Raw genomic sequence first — 22,004 nt, forward strand, 5'->3', positions numbered from 1 at the left:
ATATAATCGGGGTGAGTATACTGGTCAATGAAAAAGAAACCCAACTCTCCATGCATAAGGCAGTCGGCCTCTAGGGAAAACCCCCCTTCCTATCGATTAAAAAAACGAAGTAATACGTGAGACACAAGGTTATCTTAAGACTACTACCAATCTGGCTGACGCAACAGGCTCTTGGTCATCTACGATATAATTTAGTATTCCTAACGACTTTCCGGTTTACGGAATCATCCCATTGACCATACTACACCTAAGCAATCTTACATAAGCTGTGTTATGGACTCATACCAATGAACCCACATACATCCAAGAACTCAGGCTGGATCTGACAACTGCAAGACCAGCAAATAGGGAATAATAGACCACTGCATCAGCAGCAACAAATTCAATTATTATTTTAGAAAAAATTCGTTAAACAATAGGGTTAGTTTGTCCGCTTTCCCACAATTTTTATAGTTTACCACAGAAGTCTATGAGCCGTAAAAACTTTCGTAGAAAATTTTCAACTAGATCATAGACTCTCTGCTAAAATTTCGAAGCGCCGATAGAAGAACTACTCAAATCATGGATTACTGGACCGTACTGTCGAACAGGGAGATTGACACCTATTGGACACTCATCACTTTATACCTTCTTCAATGGAATTTGTTAGGTCAATGACAAAGTGGGACAACACAAGAAAACTTTCTACTTTCTAATAACATAACAGAAGAAGCCAGTCCTGGCAAAATTAGCTTGTGATTTTATGAAATGATAACCTGATCTGTAGGTACGTTTTTTTTTGGCTAAACATTTTAATCGTAGCTTTTTTCGAAAATATTGAAAAAAATAAAAAATTTGCAACTGGCAATAGGGTAGAGTTCATTGAACTTAGGAACTTTTGTAATAATCCTTAATAGAATAATCACGCTAATAGAATCATCGTTTATGAAAGTAATTGAAATATTGTGAAATCCCGACAAAAATATAAATCAACTAATTATTTTGATTAGCTTACTTTGGTTGGCGGGGCGTATGAGTAACATATTTAATTATGGTATGACTAAAGCACACAATAAAATTTGAAAACAATTAGTTGCTTAGTATATTCACTCGTGACTTGCATAGAACCTGTCACCGTACACCGACAACAACAATCACTACATTTGAATTACGTGCGTCATATGGCCTCTGATAAAGATATAAAATAAAGAAACTTCTTAAATAAATATATTTAAACCGCTTTGCCAACACAATAAAATAATGAGCGTAAAATAAAAAAATCGCAATAAAAAGTGTGCCTGATTTCCATGCAAACGCGTGTCGTCAGCCAACCGCATCAATACGCCATTTGAAGCGGCATCCATAAGTGTATATGTGTGCGTGTGTGTGTACATACAAAGGACATAAAACGCAAGAAAGTCACGTCGCAAAGCGCGCAAAAAAGTATTTGCGTAAACATTTTTTTCCTCACTCCCCGAATCAACTAGATTGTTCGTAAAATTTCATTTTATTTTATTTCCATACAATTATATCTATTTTAATGCTTTGCCAACTTTCGTCGATTTTTTGTGCGCCCGAACTTTTTGAATGGGTTAACTGCTTCGCTGGTTGGCAATCTTTCAGCACGTGGGCATAGCGGCGCGGCATTTTGCATGCTTTTTTGACTTTTTATTTGGCGCTGAATTCTTCCCCAAATATTATTACCCTTTTCATACTTGCTTGAATGTTTTATTGTGTTTATTTTATTCTTTTTGTGTGTAAGAAATGTCGTAGAAACAGGGAAAGAGCAAACAAAGTGACAGTTTGGAATTGTCATCATCGTTGGCTGCTGGAAAATGGTCGGCATGCAAAATGCGCACAAAGCGCAAAGCAAAGAGGTTAAAACAATAAAAGCGGCCAGGCATTGGCAATACTGGTAATGGCGATGACTTAGCAATAAATCATTCTAATGGTCATGGCGTACGGTGACAGCTTTCGCGGAGGATGTTTATTTTATTGTATTAATGTCAGTTTTTTGCAGTTTTTTGGCATATTTTACATGCAAAAGTTCCGTTAACGTCGAAGTATTCACTTAGTTGAATTTACAAATCGATACTATATAAATATGACTGAAACTCATATCCCGGTTTGCTTGAAGAGATGTATATAAATATAATATCTTATCTGATACTAAAAATCTCTTAGTCATTTAAAAATTAATGTAAACTTTGTATTTTCTAAGTAATGTCTAGATTTAAGAACCTTCAACAGGTAATAAAAGATAAATAAATATAAAAAATATGACTTTTTAGAAAGATGATTTTCTAGATCAACATTAGAAAAATCCGGTCTTGTCTTGAAAATCAAATTATGGTTGGCATATTCAGGCTACATCCAACTTTAGCATAATTATCAGTAGGTAGACTTGAACTGAATCTTTTTTACAATTAAGAATGAACTTGTAATTTACCAAATTTCCGTAGACCGACTTCTCATATGTTTTCTATATGGGTATATAGTTTATGTAATACCAAATTGAAGTTGAAAACAAAATTCATATCTTGAAGACAAACATAACAAGCTGCATATTGTATTTATTGGCACGGAAAAGCGGTCTTAGGTGGGCTAACTAATAAAAATCCGTATATCACAGATTTTATTGATAATTTTTTAGAGTTTTAGAGTTTAGAGTCAATAGATAAGGGTCCCATTATGTTAATTAATGGCCTTATGGATCGTACATAAAGAATTCACGCATTGGAAAGTACCCAATGGAACAAACTATACGATATGTTCAAACAAACAGGTAGCACTTTTGATGCAACCCAGCACTAGCATGTCCTTTAACGCATTCGCAATTTTGCTCCGATTCTCTCCTGGTGGAGAAATTCTTTTTTCCGTGTCAAAAAGCGGTTTAGTAACCCCGCAAAGAAAGCAAGCAAAGAAATGGCGAATAGAAGACAGTCTAAGACATTTCGAATGGCTGTACAATAGTATTGGTGAACATTGTGGTTATTTCAAGCCGCATTTCAAGCGCATAATGGCCATATGAAGAGAACGTTAAAAATATGGGCCTCCTAAACGAAACATCAAAAATTATCCTTTAAAAAAGACGAAATGAGTATTCTGAACACACGATTACAGATGTTATTTATTTCGAACTATCTTGGTTTGTTATTATGTAAATTCGAAAGTTTTAAAACGAACTAACCCCAGATTTGTAATCACAGCCTATGCGTCATCATATTTTATTATTATTACTTTAATGAATGTGTCCTAAATTGGAGCAGAAGGTGTAGTGCAGCTAATATTCATTCCTAAGGACTTCCGGGGAATTCGGCTGCTTATGCTGAAGTTCTAAACCAGTAGTTACGACTTGGTAAAATAGCAGATATAACGATTAGGCAAAGGTCTTCAGCTCAAAATGGGCACAAGATACAGCTAAGGCGCTGCAAATTAGGATGTGTGGGAACCTTGAGATGTATGACTGAAATGGACAATGACCACTTATTTCGGGCATACAGTCAATAACCAATTTTATCGAATTGATCTTCAGTTTAGTAGTTAAAGTCCAATTAAGTGTAACAATTTATAAGGAGATTTGTTGTTTTATGTTTTGAAAATCGTGTGATTTTATATGTTTAAAAATTTTCGATATTTGGAAAAAATATTAATTCATTTTTCTACGTTAATGTTTTCGCCTTCAAAATAATCCCCATTCGATATTATTGGTGGAACGAGATTTTGAAGCTATGAATTGCTAACCCGTCCAGGGTTGGCTCCGTACGACTTTCAATTTTTCGATAAGCGACAAAGTTATACACCGGGAAGAAATTTGGTTCGAATACGGAGGTTGTCGCCGCCACGGAGGTCTATATTGAAGAGCTGTAGAAAATATATTTTAAATGTTAAAAAAGTTGAAAAATCTCTAGATCCCATGTATTGAGCAAGAAGAAAACTATGTTGAGAAAGAAATTGTCATTTGAATAGCCTGAAGAGGGTACATTAACTTTGCTATAAAGTTTGAAGGAAACGTCGGAGACCCTATGAAAAATATTTATACCTAAATGATTGGTGCGACGAGTTGACGATGAGACGAGATTATAAATTTTGTATTCATTGACCAACTCACTTTTTCTTCAATTTTTCAGATATTACTTTTCATTATTTAAAAGTCGTTTTAAAGTCAACTATATGCAGACACCTCCATACACAATATTGATGAAGATGTGAAAGTCCTTTTTTACATTCCTTCAAACTGTGGAGGTACATAAATCATAAAGCGGGTGTACACACAAACAAAGGCGAAAAAAATTTAAAAAATGCGACACATAAACAATGAAATGTATGCATACGCGACCAAGTGTGGCTATGTTATGTGTTCATGGCCTTCGACATACCAGTGCAATCAACCAACATTCAATGAAACGTCAAACCAGTCAGAAAAAAAACTTGTTAGGAGCTCGAATCTCCTCACTAAAATCAATTGAGACATAAAAGCATCAGACTCGAGCCACATTTGTGTAAAAAACAGTGAGAATCTTATCAAAATTCATATCAAAATTGTTTCTGATTTGTCTATAAACGTACTTGGCGGAAAAGCTTCAGACTTAGACCAAATTTTTGGAAAGGAACAAAAAATATTTACCTCTGTGGATCACTATTTTTTTGCTTGAAATTATAAATCGAACGAATGCCTTACCTGTCTTTTACAAACAAATATGAAACCTGTATATTTCAGACCAATATCTGATCTCGCTGGACACCAACTGGACTTCCATCGCAGTAATGGTTCATTTATGAAAAAGGAATCTCAGCTAACTAGTTCCGCCTGCGGTTCGCTCTAGTTGTCAAGTATGCTATTTTAGAACTAGTTGTGAAGTAGTTCCTAACTATTTTATTTGACTGCAGGTAATGTGTGTTCGTCTGTGTGTCGTAGTCATGTGTTTTATTGCTTTTTTATACAGTTGCCATGTTATTCGCCTTGCATATGAATTGTTATTGTTATTATAGTGAGCATTTGTCATTGAAATAAATCGTGTATTGTACGAGTATTTGCGTATAAATAATTCCGTTTGATATTCCCTGCATTGAGTTGTAAAATTCAACAATAGCCAAAGCAGGATGAAATTGTTATGTAAGTTTTTTCGTGATTTTTACTTTTCTTGTTTAGCGAACTCGTTGCAAAGGAAATACATTTTCATCTCTTTGCTTGCTTTGCTACAAAGTAGAGTTTGTATGGTAAGTAAGAAATAAAAACAAGGAGCTTTGCATGTTTTGCATGTGAGCCTCAAGTGCCCAGTACAAGCTGAAGTGATTTACGTATACATATGTGTTTGAAAATAACCATATGTACGAGGAGCGTTCCAAAGTAAACAGGACTTAAAAAAAAGACAGAAAAAATGGTTTTATCGGCAAATTTAGTTAATTTTATTCAAAATAGTCTCCTTCTGCTTAAATATAGCTTTTGGCACGGTCCAAAAGCATGTCGAACGAGTGTTTTAGCTCGTTGCCCGGTATGGCCACCAGTATGCCGATGCAAGCTTTTGAATAGCCTCTACGTCTGCATAACGCTTTCCTTTCATCGGCAAATGCATTTTTCCCAAAATAATCGGCCACAATCGATGAGACGGCGCATTATCGTGCAACAAACGCCAACTTCCATCTTACCAACTTCCAAATACCGCATTAACGTTTTGGCCGGGTGGAACAAATCCTTTGTGGACAATACCTTTGGAATCATAAAAACAAATCAGCATTGTCATCACTTTTGACTTCTCCAGGCGCGATTTTTTGGGTTTCGCCTCATCGTCATTTATGTCCTCACGACCACTTTGAAAACGTTGAAACCACTCGTGCACTTTGCTACGGGATAGACAATCATCGCCTTGTTTCACCAATTGAAATGTTTCGGTAAAAGTTTTACCAATTTTAAAACAAAATTTAATGTTGGCTCTTTGTTTGAAGCTCATTTTCGCACCGATGACAAAAACATACTGACACTTAAATCGCAATAACTTCACTTCCAATAGATGAAATGTCATGAAATTTTTACTGGAAGTCGATAAAGGATAGCATTATGTCATCATAGATTCTAACGCACTAGTCATATAGATGGCGCCACTAGAGTTTACTTTGTTACTTTTTTACTGTTTACTTTGGAACGCACCTTGTATGTGTACTTCACAGAAGTGCTTGAAAAGCTACAGTCTCCTCGTTACACACTTGCTTAATGATATAGATCTATGCATATATGTGTATGTATGTAGATGCTCATATAAGGCATATGTTTTTAGATTTTGCGCTTTTTGCAAAATATTCTCTCAAAGCAATGCTCATTTCTGCTTTGCCAGGCGAGTGAATGAAAAATTTAACGATGCAAGCTCCTTTAATATATTTTTTGTTATTTATACAAGATATTGACGATATTTCTTTTTGAAAAGCAATTCCATTTTAGGATTTAGTTTATAGTACAGTGCAATTTGTTTATTTATTTTGTTTATAATATATATTTTGGCATTTTATGAAGCCAATCGACGAAGAAGTTATCTGATAAACATATTTTTATATGCACTTGTTTACATGATATCTTATCGGACTGGGGGGTATGAAGAATGTAATCTAGAATTATTATCAAGTTAATGCCGCAAAAAATAGTTAGAAGAGAATGAAATAGATTTACAACAAATTTGGGAAATCAAATTTCTGCAAATAAAGTTCTCTGCTAGACATCACGATCAACAGCGTTACAATTCAATATGTATAAGCCTTATCGCCTATTTAACCCAATGTCATCAGCTATAGATGGAATGGTTTATGTGAGAATAAGAACAATCCTCTGATAATCCGGTTGAATCTGTGACTGTAAATTTTGCTACTTTGTAAGTTTTGCTCGAGTTTCTTAGTTTTTTATATTTTCCTTTGCTTCAGTCATATTCTTGCGGAGCACTTTCATATAAAATTTTTAAGTCTCCGATGGTTTGTCTATTGAAATCAGACATTTCCTGTAAGGTTGTAAGTAATCAAAGTTATACTAATCTAGATAAGAGGTTACCAGATCCATCGGGTCGGCTTCGCTTTTTGAAGACAACAATGCTCTTCCAGCATCACAACGAATCGGCTCATTAACCTAAATAAAGCATAAACTGAGCTAAGGCTGAACAATTGCAAAACTGCCTCTAATACTTTGTTGATTTGCTTATATCTGATATATACAAGTATATCCGCTGACTAAGTTGTAGTTCTACAGTCCAACGTTTCTTTATGGTTTATGAAAGTTGCAGTTGATACTCCTTCTACAATAGAAATTGATATTAATACTAATTTCGATAACTAGGAAAGCATCTTTTTTGAATTTGTCACCTAGTCTATATTTCGAGTTTGATTATCATTATCAAGGGTCTTTAGATATTTCCTTTTCCACGCCATTGTATTCTCAATTGTTCTATTTATAAGAATAATAAAGTACATATAACTTATATACCTATATATAATTTTGAACAAATAACACCCTCCAAGTTATTGAAGTCAGCCAAAGTCAGAAAGTCGGTTTTCACAAATCTTCTTCATCTAATCGAGTGACGTTCGAGGGTAATTTAAGCGTTTTGGAAAGTCGTATCTGGATTTGTACTGAATCGAGGCTTACAAGATCTTTATACCCGACTTTATCGGTTAGTAAATGTCAAAAAGTTCAATGTTTACAAACAAAACATAACAGATGTCTCTTCCTGTATTATTTCTGAAGTAAGCATATAATTTGAAATGGAACTAAAGTAAAATGATTTATTATATTTCTGAAGTCATAGCTTGGCCATCAGCAACAGTATTTATTTGCGACTAATTCGAGGTAGTCTAAAAGCTATTGTCATCTGTGAAACACTTTGGAATTAAACAACATATTTTGAAAAATGACCTTCTCGCATTTTTGCGACTCTGCATGAATAAAATGCAAAATTCATTGTAATAGTTTAACAGTACCGTTACAGTAATTTATCATTCTTATAATTTGTTGAACACAAATAAATTTTTATGCAACCGCACAAATTAAAACTTTGCCACAGGGAATCAACTTAATAAAAAGCCAACAAACCAGCGGCGGGAAAGAGGCAAGTCAAGAACATTAGTATGGGGAAAATGAAAAGGGTATCATCATAAATCACGAATCACATTTGGCGCATCAAAAAGCAAAAATTTATATTGTCCTTTTTTGGTGCTGCTGCCGTACAGCTTAGCCTTCCAGCTTAATTTATCATATTTATAGAAATATTTATTTGAACCTAGAGCAGTTGCAGAAAGCGCTAGCTGAGAAAAAATTTTAAGGTTAATGCATAATGCATACAAGATTTAAGTGGTTATGGTAAAATGTGAGATTTAAATAAAAATATTCTGTGGCACATCGATAATCTACATTGTAATAACAAACATTTCTGTGTTATTTCTCTTCTTGCTTTTACTAGTTATTTTCTCTCATTCGTTTTTTTATAATCTTGCAACATGTTGCTACAGAGCTTAATAGTTTTGTTCGCCTAATGGTTGTTAATATCCCTTAAAATAATCGATTGGGATATAGGGTTATATATTCATATATAAATGATCAGGATGACGAAGTGAGTTTAATTCCAAGTAATTTTTTTTCAGTCCGTTGGTCCAACTGTGCAGGCGATAACTTGAGTAAAAATTAAGATATCTTTACGAAACTTGGTACACGTGTTTCTCAGCAAAAAAATTAGTAGATTTCGTAGATGGCCGTGATCGGACCATTACGGGACCTGCTCGACCGATTTCAACCAAACTCGGTTGCATTACTATGGTATTCGAATATTGTAGTCCGAAAATAGGATGAATCGGACTACAACTACGCCTGCTTCCAATGTAGCACAATTTTAAATTCCATATGAGCCTTTCACTTTCCTGTATACAAATCAAGCAGCAATGAATATATTCGGTTAAAACTTTACACAAATAGTGCCTTTGAGGTATTCTTGCACGTTGCAAGAGTATAAAATGTGCGGTTATATCCGAACTTAAGCCTTCCTTACTTGCTTTCCTTAATTACATTCTCTAAACTTATTCCTCTCTTACTTTAACCAGCACAGCTACAACAACAAAGTTTTTATTCTCTTTAATTGTGAGTTTTCATTTATTAAGCTAGTCTTAGTAGTAAGCATTGCAAATGTTAATCATTAGTAAAAAGCTCTTCCAATAGTTGATAAAGTGAGAGCGAAGTCGCCAAATCGTTCGAATGTCAGATTTCACATTTCTTTAGACTTTTATCACATATTTAAAGAAATTGTTGTGTTTGTAAAGCTGATAAAGCTTGATGAAGTTGAAGCTATGAAAAAGCTCCACCACATAAGCTATAACTTATATAGAGTTTCAGAGTTAGATTCGATTATATCGGGTTTAGCTATTAATAACATTTGCGAAGTATTTTTTTCACTGTATTAGGGAAGGCTCATGATGCAGTACGCTAGAGTCCTTCTTAAACTGAAAAACGCTACAATTCACTTATATATATTAAATTCTATTATAGCTCTATACTGCGAAAGTGCAGGAAGGCATTACAATTACTTCTGGTTTCCCGGCTTCGGTCTCTATAGAAACTGCACCAAAATTAATAGAGACAAGATTGCCGCACGTTAAGTACTTAAGAACGAACTGTCACAACTTCATAGTAATTGTAAATGAATCTTCCCCCTTATTTCATTCATTACGTCACGACTAACTTTTACTTTTGTCAAACATATTTTAAAACAAATAATGAAACGAAACTGTCGTAACCTTCATTTCTATCAATAAAGAGTAACGTAGTTGCGCTGTAGTTCTGCTGTCGGGAAAACCTAAGTTGCCCAGAAAAGTAATGAGAGGCTCAATACTACAAGTATCTACTTTGAAACTAAGTTCATGAAATTATCAACTACAGAGTTGTGAGTGTACGTAATAAAAGATATGGTAATGTGCAGAATTGCAGAATACGTTCTCAGTGGGGAGTCTGTACATATATCTTGTTAAAAAGAGTGGTATTTAGGGGTGTATTTTTAAAAAAATTTAAGCGCAAGGTCTGTCTACGATTTACACATAATTTGTTTGCCTTATATTCAGTTGGTAAATAGAAATGGAAAAAATGTCCAATTAATTGTAGTCGCGAAGCGTTCGGGTCAGTCAAAATTAATATAAATCAAAAAAAATGCGAGGTGTTTCAAAAAAACAACGGGAATTTTAAAATTAGAATTTCGCGAGTTTGGAGAGTCTAACTGAAAACCTTTTTATCATATTTTATTATACATTATGTACATGCCTCTGAAGTACGATAAAATTTTCAGCTGTATTCATTGCATACTTTGTCCGTAGCAGCCGCTACGGTTAGTCGTTTGTTATGAGCTCATACTTCGTTGCTTGTTCGTGAGTTCTTAGTCAAAAACCCTACTGTAACGATGCTAAGTGTGAATTTTTCCTATTTCCAAAAATAAAGATAACCTTAAAGGAATTTCGTTTTACCAACGAAGATGGCAATAAAACCGCATCACTGAAAGAGCTAAAGGCTATCAATACATTTTTATCAAAAATCATATAAGTCCACAACTTTGAAAAAGTAAAATTCGAAAACAAAAAGTTCCATTCTACAAAAAAGGTCTTATTGGGTTTTTTCTTAAGACCATTCCATTAGTCATACGCTGTTAAAGTTTTGCATCAAATAAACTGTAATCAAAGAGTACACCATGTCATATGATCAACGCAGAATCTACAAGTATAGCATAAATCACTTGTGTGAAAATTCAGGTCATTTGATATATATTTTTAATTGCGTATAACTTTTAAAGCAATGACTTTATGGAAAAAATCATTAAGATCTTTTTTCTAGAACGAACCATTTTGTATTAGAATATCACTTTTTCAAAGTGTCAGATTTTCTTTTTTAATACAGAATATGAAAAAATAAAAGATAAAAATTTTATTTTTAGGGCAACAACTGAAATTTAATTGGGCGATTGCAAAAATGATAATGAACTTGGGAAATAGCGGAACCCTAATACATACTTACATACATTCTCCATATTTAAGTATGTAAAAAGTTTACCAAACTTTTACAATTTTATACTTCAAATACATGTGAGCTTTCATCAGAGCTTGCATCCGCACATATGTTTCTATTTGCTCGTGTGTATGTCTCATGAATATAGATAGATATGTCTGTATGTATGGAAAATCTTCTACTTACCGGCTGTGGCGGCGGGCAATTGTATGCGCTCCAGCAGACAGAATGCGCAGCAAATCCAAATGCAAATAATCCGCAGAAACTTCAACATCTTGCTAATGCTCGAAGTTCACTTAACGTCACAGGAAGACAAGACGGCAAATTCCAGACAAAAACTTCTGTTTCCCGTTACTCGCTCGCTGTTGCTCTGCGCACTTATATTTCCTGGTTACTTTTATAGTTTTTGCTGCCTCCTTTGTGTGGGGGCCTTAGTTGTTGTCTCAGCGGCGCTTGCCGTTGCTGCTTCTATTATGGTTGTAGCTATTGTTGTTGTTGTAACACATGTATTCGGGTCTTAAACTGACAGCTCTTTTGTTGATTGTACATGCGTGTGAATGTGCGTCGACGCAGCGTTTGGTGGCATTGCCCGTTTTGTAGCAGTAGTTATTCCTTTATTGTTATTGTTGCTTTGGTTTTTGTTGCCACTTCGTTAAGATGGCGAAGTAGGTGGCGAGTGACGCTTTCACATGTGTGTGCTTAGAATGAATTTTCACACATTCTCACAACAGCGCTCACAATGGCCTTTTTCACTTTACACATTCACTCCACATTTAATTTCTATTCGAAAAGAATTTCCTTTTTTCGTTTATTGTATATTTTTTACACCAGCTCCTCTTCAAACATTATTTATTTTTTTTATTCTCGTTGCTTGCATTCGCTCTTTCGCCGTCGTTTTTTGTTATCACTTCTCTTGAAAGAGTAAACTTTTTTTTGCTTATTTTAGTGTTGCTGCTTGTGTTTACAGTTATTTTTGTTGCCGCTTGTTCTGAGTACACCTAAAAATAAAATCATGTGTGAGCTTACGAAAATTACGAAATCGCACGTTCCTTCGCTTGTTTGGTTACTCAAAAGTTTCTACACAAATAAGCATGTGTATGTTGTTATTGTTTTTTTGAAGTTCACTGACATTGCTTTGTGCGGAATTTCCACTTTTTTATAATTTCTTGAAATTTCACTGCCATTACATATCCTCAAATGCAGGATTATTCAAGCGACTACTGAATAGTCCTTGAAAATAGCTCAGAACGCTCTTCCTTCAAGAAACAGCTATGAAGTTCGTGCTTGACTTCCTTTGAAAGTAGAAAAATTTAATGATGGGGTTTCCAGAAGAAATTCTACTCTAACAAACGAACACTTTTATGACGGGACACTGGTGCTATTTTTATTCTCATTACCTTTCATAAGCGGACGCGGACCTCTCGATAACGCAGAAGAAAACTTAATTACCGAATAAAAGTGTAAAGAAAACTATAAAAAACCTTTGATAAGCGGATAATCAATCGATATCGATCGAGATATTAAACTTAATAACATAAAGTTGATATTTTTACATGCTAATACAATCAGCACCTCGATCAGGGCATCACGCAGATTCGACATTTGACATATTTTAAACAAGAGTAGAAGAGGAGGCTGTTAATTTTATTAGGACTACATGGGACAACGTAACGAAGGAAACAATTAAAAACCGTTTTTGTAAAGCTGGCTTTTTGTGCTCAGGATGCGGGTCGGCGAATTAAATCATATTCCGAAGCATTAGAACAACTTTGATGAGCATAAATAAATGTGCAAATACACAAACGATTTTATGGTAACTATGAATAAAATAACGCAAAAAAAATAAAGTATCTCAATTAAATAACCGAGATATATAATTGGTTTGAAAAGAACTTCTTTAAGCGGATACCCCCCATAAGCGCGCAAAAATTGTGTAACCGGTTATCAGAGGTTTCCAATTGTAATCCAATTTTACATATACTGATCATAAGCCTCGGCTGTGATGGCCTTCAATGACTTCAGTGAGTTGTGTTTTTTTTTTGGTTTAAGCTCATTTTTATTCGGATTTTTTAATCAGACTCGACACAAATGGTGCTCCACAATTCGGCACACGATCGAACGAAATCTACTTTCAACTTAATTGTGACATTTCCAATAGCCACTTATTCTTGGTCAACACGTTAAGGTCGACAGATAATAATTACTTGATGCTTCACTGAATCGTATGACTGCGGTCTAAAGTTTCGCTAAATAAAATATTGTGAGCACTCAACTCAAGTTAAGCTGTGCGAAAAGATGCAGTATCTCCAGATCTGAATGTACTCATTGCATACGGTCGACCAATATTGTATGCCCGGGCAAAGCGACTTATGTAGGTAAAACTGCGCTACGTTTTGAAATCACCGTCATTCTTTATATTTTTGAACGTCCCAAATTGTCTTCTAAAACTAATAACAGGAAACAAAATATTCTCACACTTTTCAAAATATTTTGAAGATTCAACATTGTTTTTAAATTTACAATCCTAATTTAAACTTAATTACGTAGTTGTTGCTTTCAATATTATTCAAAGAACCTTTTCAATTAAGCGACCAGTGAACTAAAACGATGAAAGTCTGTGGAACGGAAGAATTTTCAAACACGTGTACATACTTTGCTACATTTCCATATAAGCATGAAATACATTGTTGTTGTTTGCTTAAAGAACAACTAAAAATCAGTGAAGCACTGAGTATATTTTCGCAAAGTTGCATGGCATAGGATTAGTTGCTCGTTTTTTCCCATAGAATATAAAAATAAAAACCTGTCTGAAATCTTCAATCGAAAGTCAACAGTGCGGTCAGAAAGCTGCATTTGATCTGGCCTAGTGAAAGCTGTGAGCTGATTTTGTTGAATTTGATATTTCCAGAAGATTGAAAAGTTAGTGAGTAGTTCCAAATAGTATCGTAAGCATGTTCGCAGTTTTAGTTTATAAATTATAATAAAAAAATTAAGTCCGTTTACAGTTATAATCTATCATCTGAGTCCTTGTTCAAAATGTGAAATTATAGGTCGGTTGACAAGGGAAATTCTGATCTGAATGCATGTAGCAAAATTGGTTTCGGAAATACTTGCAAAATACCACTTGCGAAATACCGCTGAATCCTCCCCAATCTAAAAGATACCAGAGTAGGCAGAAATGGACTGGCAACAGTCCACCCCTGTTGTAGTCGTGAGCATACAGATAGAGAGTCTTACTATGCTTGGAGGTATAAATAGGGCTGGATCAAGGTGTCATGTGGGCCGTGCTGAGGATCCACCTGGCTGGGGGTCCTTAAATAGCCCAGTCTTGAACGGAGCTTCCGCATACCTGGCACCCCTGTAATAAGATAGCCTTACTTGCGCAGCGGGGCTAAGCGCAAGCGGACATACTTTCCCTACACTCGTAGGTGGAAATATGAAACAAAATAACAAAAATACAAATACTAATTTAAAGGAGTCCGACTCTCCTGTAAAAAAGCCGGAGAAAGCTAGTTGTTCCCAGAGGAGAGCAGCGTTTGCTACGATTTCGAGAGTAGCCAGCGTGAGGACAAGAGCCAAGCTTGGTCCTGGCGCAAAGGCAAGCATTAGCAAAGGGGCAGAAGCTAAGGCTGGCTCCAAGAAAGTAACAGCACCGGAAGCAGCGGGTACTAAACCCTGTTGCCAAAGCATGACTGCAAAGCAGAGGTATCGGGGAGATGACAAAAGTGCTGCTGCTTGTAATGCGTCTGGTAGCTAGGCCATTACGGGCAGTAATGGCAGCTAAGCCACATAGGTCAGCAGGAGAGGCTAAGCCGTCAGCCATAAGATCGAGAACTAAAGGCATAATGCCCTCAAAATCATTTGTTGATGAGGCCCGGAACCGAATTATGATTCCCGGAAAAAAAATCCCCAGAGCCCAATGGAAATGGGTGCAAGATGCACTGACTAATGTAGTTGAGGTTTATCCCAGAGCAAGGCTAGTAGCTATAGACAGGAAGAATATCCGATCCCCACCAAAAGCTAAGGTATGAATCCCGGCTACACCGGACCAGTTAATGCAGCTCATCAAAGCCTGCAACCCGAATCTGGTAAGAAGACGAAACGAGCCACAATGCGTATTCTGCTGTTGCTAACAGAGGAATTCATAGAACCGCTGGCGAAAAGTGGCGGGGAAATTAACTATGGATTCACAAAGGTGAAGGTCATGACGTACGTGCAGACAGACTCTCTTAGGTATTTACGGAGAGTGAGCGTTTGAGACGCAGAGAAGGAAATAGTATTCTTCAAATTAATCTCCACCATAGCAAGCTAACTTCTCTAGCCCTAATTATTCGCATGGCGGCAGAACAGCCCGATTTCGTCCTCATTCAGGAGGAATGGGTTGATAGGGCGAGTACTTGCGGACTGAGGACACCGGGCTATAATTTATAAATAGCAAACTGCGAAAGTAAGGCTAGGAAATGTATAATAGCTAACACCACAGCAGTAAGCTGGGAGATGGGCAGTAGCAAATGCCATCTGGTGTCATGCTACATGCCGTATGATGAAAAAGAAATATCATCACATCTGATTAAAGAGCTGGTACGAGACAGTGAAGAATCCATGTGCGTGACCATACTTGGATGCGATTCCAATGCACAGCACACTTTATGTGTCAATACGGATTTCAAAAAAAAGGGGTGAGTTGGTCCTTAACTACTTACTAGGTATTACGCTTTTATTATGTAATAGAGGTAATAAGCCAACATTTACAACAAGAAACCGGCAGGAGGTGTTAAACATTACACTCATGTCGAAAGCATTAATAAATAGATTAACCGAATATAAATTTTATGAGGAATACTCTTTTTTGGACCACCGTATTCCTATGATTCCGCCATTCCAACCAAAGAATAAAGAGGACCTACACTTCCTTGTTAAACAGTCTACAGATTCTTACCGACAAGCATTATAGGTGGTTTGTCCAATAACACGTAGTAGGGGACGAATTACAGCAAGCAATTTAATTTAGCCAAACTATCCCAAGGAGAAGAGTAGTGGGATAACTATTATAACCTTAAGGTCTTCCAAAAATAAGTAAGAAAAGCAAAAAGAAATTCGTGGAAATCTTTTTGTAATAATATCGAGAATATGGCAGAAGCGTCTCGACTTAGAAAAATAATGGCACAATCGGTGCATAATATAGAATACCTCCAGAAGCCAGACCATAGTTGGATGGTATCCAGCAAAGAAAATTAAAGTATGCTTAAAGGGGCAATGTAATTAAACTATATTCCCTCATCATGGAGGAAAGTCAAGGTGATATATATACCAAAGGCATGCAAAAGCTCACACACAAATCCAAAGGATTTCCGACCAATTAGTCTTTCCTCATTTCTTTTAAAAACGTTGGAAAGGCTAATAGAGTAATACATAAGGACCAAACTGAACCCAGAAAAACTGGCAGTTTCGCAGCAAGCGTATTCTAAGGGAGAAACCACAGAAACAGTATTAAGCTCAGATGTGGCAGAGATTGAAAAGTCTCTGGAGGTAAAAGAACACATCCTCGTAGCTTTCCTAGACATAAAAGGCACTTTCAATAATATCCAGCCAAAGACCATACTGAGCGCGCTTAAAGATTTTGGCATTTCTGAGCTTCTCGAGAAATTATTTGAACAGATGCTCATGGGCAGGTCAAGTATTTCAACATTGGAAGCTAAATGTAAAATGTATTTCACGGCTACTAAGCCAATCTTCGGAATCTCCTTTTTCACAGGAGCTTCTACGGGCGACGGTGATTATAAAAACTCGAGCTCTCTGAAATAAAATAAAAATACTATAGAACTCTAATAAACAGAAAGCTTGTCAGTAATGTGCTTAAATTTTAAATAATTTATTTCACAAATTGGTGGACTTGTAAAGATGTTAATTCTTGATGCCACAATGGAAGAGCAAGACATCAAGGTAGCTGATAATAAGTCTATAAGCCCAAAGAAATGCAACCACAAACCACGTAGGGTGGCACAAGTAGAAGAAGAGCGGAAGTTTGAGAGCGGAAGATGAATCAGGAGGAGAAAGAGGTTTTGAACAAGCCGACACAATTACCGAAAAAGTGCGAAGATGTTTTAGACGCAACACTGATTCCTGATTCCCCTGATGAAGAGTCAAATGGCGATATGGAAATTAAAGTCCTTGGCGATGGACATGAAATAGCAAAAGATGTCTCGGATGATTATGATTTTGGTACAAAAACTTAAAATAATAATTCTCTACGTGATGCTAGGGATGACGCAAATCAACAGCCGAATCAACACCATACCCAAAAGTCAAGAAGAAAAAACGGATGGAGTGTCCACCAGCAAAACGCTCACAACAATCACCAAAGTTAGTTAAGAATGAAATATTTCTCATTCAACTACACATCTTTTCAATTCCCCACCCTCGGTAAGATTTAAGACTAATTGTATTGAGTTAAACACAAAGGTTCAATTTGGAGAAGCATTCTAAACTTATATATTATTCCAAAAATAGTCTACATCAATAGTAACTTCCTTATTAATGAAGATGTCATCATCGTGAAATTTAAATGAGAAAGTTATGACATACAAAGAGAAATTTAGGTGTCTCTAATCTGACCTAACCTTTCATTTACAGAAACCATTAGCGAAACAAATATATACATACAAGGCCTTCGTGCTACCAGAGCTTATTAAATATATAGCAGTTGTATTAGTAGACTTATACCCTTCATAACCGACCATACCCTATATTGTTCTCAAAAGTTTTGTGATGTTTTGTTCCAAGCCATCATTAACCGCTCAGCTATGCATATTTAACTTTTATGGATTATTATCAAGCAATATCGGATACTTGCATTACTATGTGCATTATTAGTAAGCGTTATTTGTAGTTGGCTGCTTCAGAGATTTGATATATTGTCGGAACCAAGACGAAACTTTGCGAATGCAGTTTCCTCTCCAACTATTCAATTTTGGTCTATTCTTCTGCATGTTTGGATGTATACTTTGGCATAACTTTGTCGAGACTTACGCACACATACACACACACACTAATCCACTCACACAGTGCAAGTTGCAAACTTCCCAGGGCATTGTGTCGGCAATTGTCAGTGAGGAAGTTTGACGAAGGCGGAAGCGGTGCAGAGGAAAAACGGTTGAAGTAGATAAATTTTCAGCAAGCAACAAAAAACCAGGCAGCAACAAGAGAACCAAAGAGCAGAGTTATGAAAAGAAAAATGAAACTTTCGAATTGCAAGCAATTTCAAACCAGTGAATGAGTGCGCCGAATAACAAAATTGCGCGCACGCACACACGCATGAACCCATACACTTGCAAAGAGTTATAAACCCAACTCAACCGCACCGCCGCACGTCCGGACACCCACACTCTGCGACAGCAAGCTATCGGTGAGTTATGAGTTGAGTACAAACTGGCCAAACTGCCAAAGGAGCAGCGGGAACACACACTCTCAACTGCAAGTGATTGCAGTTATACATTCATACACTCACACAAGTGCAGTTACAAAGCGGCATACGCAAATTGCTCAATTTAAATTGCGCTTTTACTTTTTTGCCTTACGTTGCTGATGGATGCATAACGGCAGTGATTTTTGCAACTTCGCTGCCGCTTTTGCGAATATTTCCGTCCCGAGCGTATGCACTATAACTACAACCACATCTTTGGCGGTTGGTGTATGTGTGTGTGGATGAGGGGTTTATTGTGCTATGGCGTTGCATTTGAATTTGATGTACTGCCAAGTACAGTGACAGTGCTGGCGTCATTCAATATTCATATGCTACAATTGGAACAGTGTTGCCACATAGTTAACATTCCATTTCGTACTTTGAGTAGACTGTCGTCAGAAAGCTCGTAATTAATTTTTGGAAATTTTATAAACTTTTGGTAAAGAAATATTGTACAAAGGAATGCTCCAACCTATACCTGAATTCACGAGCTTGAGGCAACCCTACTTTGATTCACATAAGTAGAGTTTAATTATATCCCCTGAATAGAGTATATTAAGTTCGCCACGAAGTTTAAAACACACAGAAGGAAACGTCGGATACCCTATAAAGTATATATATATATACTTGTAATTAATCAGCGTAACGAGCTGAGTCGATTTAGCCATCTCCGTCTGTCCGTCTGTCTGTCTGTATATATGAGAACTAGTCCCTTAATTTTTGAGATATCGATCTGAAATTTTACACACGTCCTATTCTCCACAAGAAGCTGCTCATTCGTCGAAACCGCTGATATGGGATCACTATATCATATAGCTGCCATACAAATTGAACGATCATAGTCACGTTCTTGTATAAACATTTTTTATTTGTCGAGCTATCTTCACGAAATTTGGCACGTCTTATAACTTAAAACAGCTGTATAATCTCCGAAGAAATTGTTCTGATCGGACTACTATAGCATATAGCCACCATACCAACTGAACGATCGGAATCAAGTTTTTGTAGGGAAAACTTTTTTATTTATGATGGGTATTAAAGTTTCGGTGCAGGTGAAGTCAATGTTTTTTTTTGTTAATGTGGTTTAATATTTTTTTAACAAATAATTAATACATGAAAAATTATTTTTTATTTAATGAAATTATATTCAGCGTGTGTTTTCTAAGGAACGTAAAGGTCGTGGTCAATATAATAAGGAGTTCGATTCAAGTTCAATAAATTTCTAAAATTGCAGAAAAGCTTTTTACAACAGTTTAGCAAACAATCAAGTAAGTTTCTGGTCCGAAAAGTAGCTCAAAAATTCCGTCCGGTAGTTAGAGGTAACCAAGAATTGAGAGTCACCTCAAATTGTACGATATATTCATGATGAACACCACAAAAAGAAAGCCCAGGTATACATATACCCGAATGTGTTTTAAATTAGATACAAATATAAATGTAAATGATAGAAAAACAAGAAAAAATGTTAATTTCGGTTGCACTGAAGACTTTCATATGTACAAAAGATTCCATGAAAGAACAACGTGCGATGTGCCTTACGTGAGTACCTGCCGTCGACGGTCTTACCTCACGGTGCTCCAAAGCACCACGTAGCAAAACAATGCGTTGATAAGCGCCCCAAATAAAACGAGCTTTTTACAAGTATTAATTTGGTTACCAGTGGCCAGTGTGTAGGGTCACACCGACCATCTTGGTAGGATTCGAGGTCGACGTAAAACTTCTTCCGTTTTCGGGTACGGAACCCAGTTGCTTGTGCAACTTCTTTTTTCGAACTGTAATTGAGTTCTTCCAGCATTTAGGTTTAAACCACAGCCACCATGATACTCCCCAAAGGGCCGAACCCAATGAGCAGATTGAACCGAAGTCCAAGGGAATTCTGCTCCCCGTGGTACCAGAGTTGAGTGTCCGGTAAGACTGTGTAGTCGAAGCTACTGTCAGTTGAGCTACCCATTACTCAATGACCGGTGACATTTGTCGCTTGAACTTCAAATGTCTTTTTATTTGGAATCTTATTTAAAATCTATAATATCAGTTCAAGCTGAGTATATATTATATTTCTGACATCATTTACTATGCTGATATTCTGGGCAAAATAAAATAACAGTCATAGTGCATTTGGCTTTTAGTCGCCTTTTACAACAGGCATGCCTTACCGCGGGTAAATTCTTACCCTTAAACGCAGGGGGATCCATAAAAGAACAGTCAGTTTGTATGGCAAATAGCTTTAGTACTCCTATCTAAACAGTTTCTTCGAAAATTGTACCACTGCCCTGGAAAAAAGTCCTTGCCAAATTTTTTTAATGTATCTCGTCAAATGAAAAAGTTTTTCATACAAGGACTTGACACCAAACTTTGAGTTAGTATGACAGCTATACGTAATAGTGGTCCGATCTAAATAATTTCTTCGGAGATCATACCATTGCATTGGGTAATAATGCATGCCAAATTTTCTCATACAAGAACTTGATTCCGATCGTTCAGTTTGTTTCGTAGCTATGTATATGCTGTAGTGCTCCAATACCGGCGGTTCCAACAGATAAGCAGCTTCTTTGGAACAATATTAAAAAATATGAAATAATCCTTATTATTTAGAAACCTACTTTGGCGGCACTTTTTTTCAGAAAACTTTCAAAAATATTTATGTGGCAAAGGTCTATCACCAGCAAATTTGTGCGCAGTAGAGCCCCAACTATGAATACCATGCCTTTGTGCTAATATTAGTGGCGCAAATATCTATACCGAAAAAGCCGCTGACTTATGTGGTTGCAAGGTCTTGCGGCTTACTTTTAACAACAAAGTTCGTCAGTTGGCATTTGTGTTCATATTTCTCCAAAAAATAAGCTTTCACATAAAGTTTTTTCCTCCACTCATTCATTCACTAACTCACTTCCTTTCTTGGCCATTCATTCCCAACGGACATTTATGAAAAGTTTGCTGTTCTAATTTAGTGGAAGAAAAGTGAATAATTCTTTGAATTTTTTCTGCCACATTTCATTGCACTTCTGCTTAATTTTTCGTTTTAATTTAATTTTTTTTTGTTTTTGTATCATCTCCTTTACTTTTGTTATTTGTGTACCACTGACCCTTTCAGTCGCAGTTTACACTCTAGTTGATTCTAATTTGCGTTTTCGAGTAGCGCTGAATGGCTGAATGAGGTGTTCCAAAGTACTTTATGCCTTGTTTTAGGCTGAGTTTTATTTTCTCTCCAGCAAAATTACACTGGCAATAGAAAAAGTTAGCGAAAAGTGAAAATGTTTAACATTATAGGTCAACACATTTTGCTAAGGCTAAAGGAGACTACCAAATTACGCTATGGCTAAGGTCGAAAATTATTATTTAATAATAAATAAATTTGTAGTTTTTAATGAATTTATCTTTAGAAATAAGCCGTTCTTGAGTAAATTTGTTTTGGCTAATTACGAGCCCGTTCAGATATCGTTCGTTATTCCTTTTATAATTGTTAGGAGAATCAATAGGTAAATATGGTGTTTCTTTGGAAAGTACAATATTATTCAGTGAAATAATTTGGTTCTGTGAGTTTGTTATTTGGAA

The 22,004-nt window shown here is 36.1% G+C and overlaps 1 protein-coding gene across 1 annotated transcript in view; it reads right to left on the minus strand.

Annotated features, from left to right (window-relative positions):
* The window catches only part of LOC106624490 (probable serine/threonine-protein kinase yakA), an 89,685-nt gene that overhangs the window by 58,534 nt on the left and 9,147 nt on the right, over positions 1–22,004 (minus strand). The window contains exon 2 of the mRNA XM_014244239.3: positions 11,177–11,988. Within this exon, the coding sequence (XP_014099714.2) occupies positions 11,177–11,264 (88 nt within the window). The 5' untranslated portion in view covers positions 11,265–11,988. The remainder of the gene's footprint in view (positions 1–11,176; positions 11,989–22,004) is intronic.

This window comes from Bactrocera oleae, chromosome 4 (assembly GCF_042242935.1).
Source record: "Bactrocera oleae isolate idBacOlea1 chromosome 4, idBacOlea1, whole genome shotgun sequence".
NCBI classification, from domain to species: Eukaryota; Metazoa; Arthropoda; class Insecta; order Diptera; family Tephritidae; genus Bactrocera; species Bactrocera oleae.